Source organism: Coregonus lavaretus (genome assembly GCF_964263955.1).
Source record: "Coregonus lavaretus genome assembly, chromosome: 17".
NCBI lineage: Eukaryota > Metazoa > Chordata > Actinopteri > Salmoniformes > Salmonidae > Coregonus > Coregonus lavaretus.
Window position 1 is genome coordinate 38857688 of NC_140004.1, and position 6000 is coordinate 38863687.

Here is a 6000-nt window from a genome sequence, read left to right on the forward strand (position 1 = left end):
TGCACCAGCAACTGCACCTGGAAATCGGGTGTCACGAGAATTGGATGGGAGCACAGGGCTTCTTCAGGCGCCTGAACGGCGCTTCGGCCTAATCCGACCACTTCACTGTTTTCGGGAGGCGGGCCCTGGTCAGATCGATAATGGGGGAGGCTATAGCCACAAAGTTGGGGATAAACCGGCTATAGTATCCCTCCAGCCCCAGGAAGGACTTCTTTGTGCGGGGAACGGGCCAGTCACGAACCGCCTGGACCTTCCTCTCCTGGGGCTTGACATTCCCCCGTCCGATCAGATACCCCAGGTACTCCTCCACCTCGAACCCCAGCTTGCATTTCTTGGGATTCGCTGTCAATCCGGCTTGCCTAAGTGCTTCCAGTACCGCTTGGAGGTACGTCAGGTGCTCTTCCCAACCTTGGCTGTGGATGATGATGTCATCCAAATAGGCCGCTGTGTACTGTTGGTTGTGTTGGAGGACTTGGTCCATCAGGCGCTGGAACGTGGGCGAGGCTCCATTGAGACCGAGTGGGAGGACCCGGTATTGGTATAAGCCGTCCGGTGTCAAGAATGCCTTCTTCTCCCGGGAGGAGGCTGCCAAGGCTACATGCCAATATCCCTTGGTCAGGTCCAGGGTGCTGATGTACCGGGCCTCTCCCAACCTGTCAATGAGCATGGGGTAGCCATCGAACAAACTGATGTCATCCTCATCATAGCCTCCACCTCCTGCTTCCTTCGGATCCGGTATGGCCTCTTTCGTACTGAAACACGGCAGTGTTTCCGATCAATGAGCTCCTGGAGCGCTTGCCACCACTGGTCCCATCGACATCCCAGGTTTTGACCACAACATGGCCAAGGCTGTCCTCTCGTGCCACCTCTTCAATAGGTTCACGTGGTAAATCTGTTGGGGTTTCCGTCTCCCCGGCTGCCGTACGCGGTAATTTACGGGTCCCAGCTTCTCTGTCACCTCTTACGGCCCGTGCCATGTTGCCAGGAACTTACTTTCTGCGGTGGGGATTAAAACGAGCACCTTGTCACCCACCTGGAACTCTCGGGGCTGGGTCCCCCAATTGTAGACATTGGCTTGGGCGCGCTGGGCCTTCTCCATATGTTCCCTTACCAGTGGCCATATGGCTGTCATCCGCTCCCTCATCGTCCAGTGGCCATCCACCTCTATCACTTGGGCCGCGGTGGCTTTCAAGTTCGGATCCTCCCACTGGGTGGTCCCAAACTGTCCCATCAGGGGGCTCAGAGCAGGTGTCTTGGTGGGTCCCTCGAAATCGAGGAGGGGGATTATTGGCTCCTCCTCCGGTTGTTCACCAGGTGAGGTTGGTTCCGGCATCCCCTCGGACCCCGACTCCGGGTCCGTAGACACTCCGTCCCTTCCGACGGCTCCCGTCCCCTTCAGCAGGGCCTCGGTATTCTGGTGCGTCTCCACGGCTCCCAAGAGGTCCTCCAAGGCACGTCCAGCAGATGGAGCCACTGCCGCGTGTTGTAGACTCTGTCTGTCACCAGACCTCGACGAGTCTCCCCCTGGTGGCTTGTCCTTGGTACGCCACAGTGGTTTTAACTTCAACTTGGCACTCAAGGCTTTTACTTGAGACGTTGTTAAATGCACTTAAGAGGAACAATGGTCACATATTGAAGATGTGCATGCTCACCTCCAGAATCTTTTCAAGTGTCTATTTTCAAAGGATAAAGCTAAGAACATTAACAACTTCATAGTTTAGAACACTGTACCAATATGGAAGAAAATGAAATGGATTCTACAAGAACCAATATCACTCCCTAAAAACACAACCCTATGGAACAATCCTTGGATAGCTTTTCAGTATGCACCGATAAATTGGTCCACATGGAAAACTAAAGGCATAGAAACCGTAAATGACTTGGTAATAGGAAATACATTTATTTTCATGACAGAATTAAAAGGCAATTTTGGACTGTCCAATGTAGATATTTTCAAATACATGCAACTTAAAATTTTAATGTCACGAAATTTCGATTTGAAATATTTTGAGCATCAGAGCAATCTTGAGGGAATCCTATTTGAATCAGAAAAGTATATTCATATGACAGGTAAGATATACAAAACCTTGCAGAGAGCCTATGCAACTGACAACCTCTTAGAAAAAAATATGAACTATTGGAACCAAGACTTAAAAATAACTGATATTGGCACAAGATGGAGGGAATGTTGGGACATAACTAACGAAATTACAGGTAACAAAAATGTAAGCTTAATCCAGTATAAACCAATGTATATAATTTATAATACAAGAGATACATTCTACAGCACAACGACAGAGTCATGTCTTAAGTGTAAAACTAACAATGACTCAATAATACATGCCTTCTGGGAATGCTATAAAGTCCAAAAGTTATGGGTGGAGTTATAAAGTTGGCTGTCAGAAGCATTACAATGTAAATGTACTTTTAATCTGTGCATATTTCAAGATGTCATATGTGGGGGCAGTGAGATACCCGATGGGTTGGACGATACTCTTCTCGTTAATTCTCTTGAAAAAACGTATACTTAAAAACTGGAAATCAACCAATCCTCCATCATTAAGACAGTGGAAAAATCATGTGCTTCATTATCTAAATATTGAAAGAGCATGGGTGACGGAGAGAAATGGTGCAATTTGCAGACGTGTTGGAGAGTAGTGCTGGCACTGGAGATAGGGTGAGAACAGGTGGGTCTGGGCAGGAGAGTAGTGCTGGCACTGGAGATAGGGTGAGAACAGGTGGGTCTGGGCAGGAGAGTAGTGCTGGCACTGGAGATAGGGTGAGAACAGGTGGGTCTGGGCAGGAGTGATGTTGATGTTTTCTGTACGTTGTCTTTTATATGTGTATGTTTTGTAAAAAAAAAAAAAAAAAAAAAAAAACATCCTGTTGGAAGTGTTTTGAAGTATCCCTGCCCCACCACTGTTTCAACCTTGTACAAATTGACAGAGGCTGTCTCAGTCTCAGGGTCCTCGTTATTCAATATTCTGATTTTCCACCCTCTTGACAGAGGGGTAGTGTGCTCATATAGCAGTGTGCCTTGTCAGGGGATTGTCAATTTAAATTGATTAATCTTAATCTTCCCAGTCTTTTAACAGTCTGCAAATTGTGTCTCTGGATTGTCCCTGAGGAGCTTCTGTTTGTGCTCTTTTCGTGCAGTGTACTATGATAGGCTCTGCACTGGGAGGTAAGGAAGCCATGGGGCAGAGGGCCTCAAGAGGCCTCTGCATTTGGGTGGGGGTGGTTGTGATTCTCTGCTGCCATTGTTTGGTTCAAGGGCTTTGACACCTCTCAGTGCAAATTAAAGTTGCAGCTGGGATGTCTGTCCTGTCCTAGCAAGCTTGGATGCTCTGTAGCCCTAACTTATCATACAGTCTTTATAAAGAGGTTATTGTAATGCCTTTTACTTCTTGGCTTTAAACATTGCTTCAGATTGAACATTACTCACTCAGTTCCAGGTTGGATGGTATTTTTAGGTTTCTGCTGTTCTTCTTCTGCTGGTTGTTGGTTTGCCAGAAAGTTTGTTGGCTAGTCCTTGGTGGTACGAATCCTTCCAGGTAATTGTCCCAAATCCAGGTTGTAGGTTTGGAGTTTTGATTTGGAGTGAAGGTTAGGTTGTAGAGGGTAGTGTCCTTTTATAGGTCCTTGTGAAAAAGTCAAAGTTAATCAAACTCTAAATCTCTCTCTCACTCACTCACTCACTCTCACTCACTCACTCACTCACTCACTCACTCACTCACTCACTCACTCACTCACTCACTCACTCACTCACTCACTCACTCACTCACTCACTCACTCACTCACTCACTCTCAATTCAATTTCAATTCAGTAGACTTTATTGACATGACAAGTTAAATTACTTACATCGTCAAATTACATTGCACTTTTCACTAGCCATCCCTCAGGTTGTTGCAGGAGGGAACATATCTGGCTGCCAAAACTGCACATTTTGGCTTTTCACCCAATATGTTTTCTGTAACAACATTTGGAAAAAGTCAAGGGGTCTGAATACTTTCTGAATGCACTATAACTGGAAATCCAAATGGCATACCCATACTCCAATATTTCCCAATAATAACTTGCAATCTGGAGGGCAGCCTTTTGCAGCCCCCCCCAATGGTCCAAATGTGGATAATGTATGGATAATGCACCTGTAATGCCCCCAACAAAAAATTATAAAATAAAATAAGTTACATTTTTTAAAATAAAACAGTGACTCTGTGACATGAGAAACATCAAAACCACTCCAAACAAAACAGCCACCTCTGAACCCACCTGAGGAAAATTCCTTATTTAGCAGTGAGTCTCTCTCTCTCTCTCTCTCTCTCTCTCCTTAGCCCCATTCTATTCAGTGGCTAAGAATAACACTTAGAATTCACAAAAGACAAAATGACAGTGAGATGCATGTTTTCACATCCACATGTTTTCCCCTGCAGGGCTCTTCCAAGTATGATGCTGTGGATCCGGGCCCAGAGGCCAGGAGAGAGCGGCATCAACATCATCACAGCTGACTTCGTAGAGCTGGGAGACTTCGTCAGTGCTGTCATCACTCTCAACTACCATATGGAAGACGAGGAGGAAAACGCCACCTGAGACTGGCAGACAGGGGGAGCTAGAGAGTTCAGTCCTCAGCCACGTGAGGCTACGCTCGCTCTCTCGCTCTTTCTCTTTGGTGTTCATTTTCAGGAGGAGAGGCGCTCCTCTGACTTTTATAGGGCTACGATAGTTGACGGAGAGAGGGAGAGAGGGGAGGGAGGGAGAGAGAGAGGAGGGGGGAGAGGGGGAGAAAGGAATGGAGGGAGAGAGGAGGGGGGAGAAAGGAATGGAGGGAGAGAGGAGGGGGGAGACGGGGAGAAAGGAATGGAGGGAGAGAGGAGGGGGGAGAGGGGGAGAAAGGAATGGAGGGAGAGAGGAGGGGGGAGACGGGGAGAAAGGAATGGAGGGAGAGAGGACCTGGTTAGAGAAACATTTGGTTTTATCTTTTTTGGGGGTCGAAAGGGCAATTGTTTTTTAATGACACTTCACTTGGCTTCGCTTCACATCTGCTGAAACGATAACGGCTTCTATCCTCTGATCACACAAGCACGTGTTCCTGGCCTTTCCACTTCTTGTGAGGCTAAGGCTAGCTTATTAGCATATTCTACAAACATAAATGTTTGTTTGTATTTCAGTGACAGTGATGGTCAACCTTCATCAAAACTCATCTTCATTGGTGCCAGTAATACATCTTATGGTCATCAACCTGATTCACATGTCAACTACTCACGTATGGCATACAAATGTACTTGGCATACTAAACTTGCTTGGCATACACAATTCACTAAGGTTGCCACAATTGAATTTTGCAGAGCAAAATTTTTTCCAGCTCTTTAGAAATCTCGGACTATTTTGTCTCAGAATAGGTCCAGTCACAAAGTGCATATATTGATGACTTCTCCCTGCACATTTGTTCATCTTCTTATAAATCATTGACCTTTTCTTCTGTTTTGGAAGATGTGTAGACTGTGAGCTCATCTCATCCCTGTGTTCATTTACTTGAGTAGATTAGATTAGATTAGAATAGATCAGGATAGAATAGAATAGATTAGAATAGATTAGCTATCTGTTACCCTACTTCTATTCATGTGTTTGCCAGCTTTTTTGCATTCCATCTAGTAGAAAGATGTTTCCCTTGCTTTGCACCTATTTGGGACAAACTGTAAATGCTCATCTAGGAAGGCAAATCATATTTGAAGTGGCACTTGCAGCATAGTGAAGAATGAAATAATAAAACGTGTATCACTTTGTTTTTGCTTAAATTTCTATTACATATTATGCAAACAAGAACATCATTGCATATATTTCAAACGCTCTGCCTCATTTCTCCAAAAAATAACTATTAAGATTGTTGTTGCATCTTTTACAGAGAATGTATTCTATAAGGAAACATTGTTATGTAAACTATTATGATTAATGTGAACAAAAAAATAAGGAAATGTTACCTTTTGAATATGTAAATGTTT

At 45.1% G+C, this 6000-nt stretch overlaps 1 protein-coding gene across 1 annotated transcript in view; it reads left to right on the forward strand.

The window, feature by feature from the left end:
• The window catches only part of LOC311144296 (PI-PLC X domain-containing protein 3-like), a gene marked incomplete at its 3' end in the record, with an annotated part of 79477 nt that extends 74886 nt beyond the window's left edge, over window positions 1–4591 (forward strand). Inside the window, exon 6 of the mRNA XM_084180324.1 lies at window positions 4435–4591. Within this exon, the coding sequence (XP_084036450.1) occupies window positions 4435–4591 (157 nt within the window). The remainder of the gene's footprint in view (window positions 1–4434) is intronic.
• Window positions 4592–6000: the final 1409 nt, after the last annotated feature.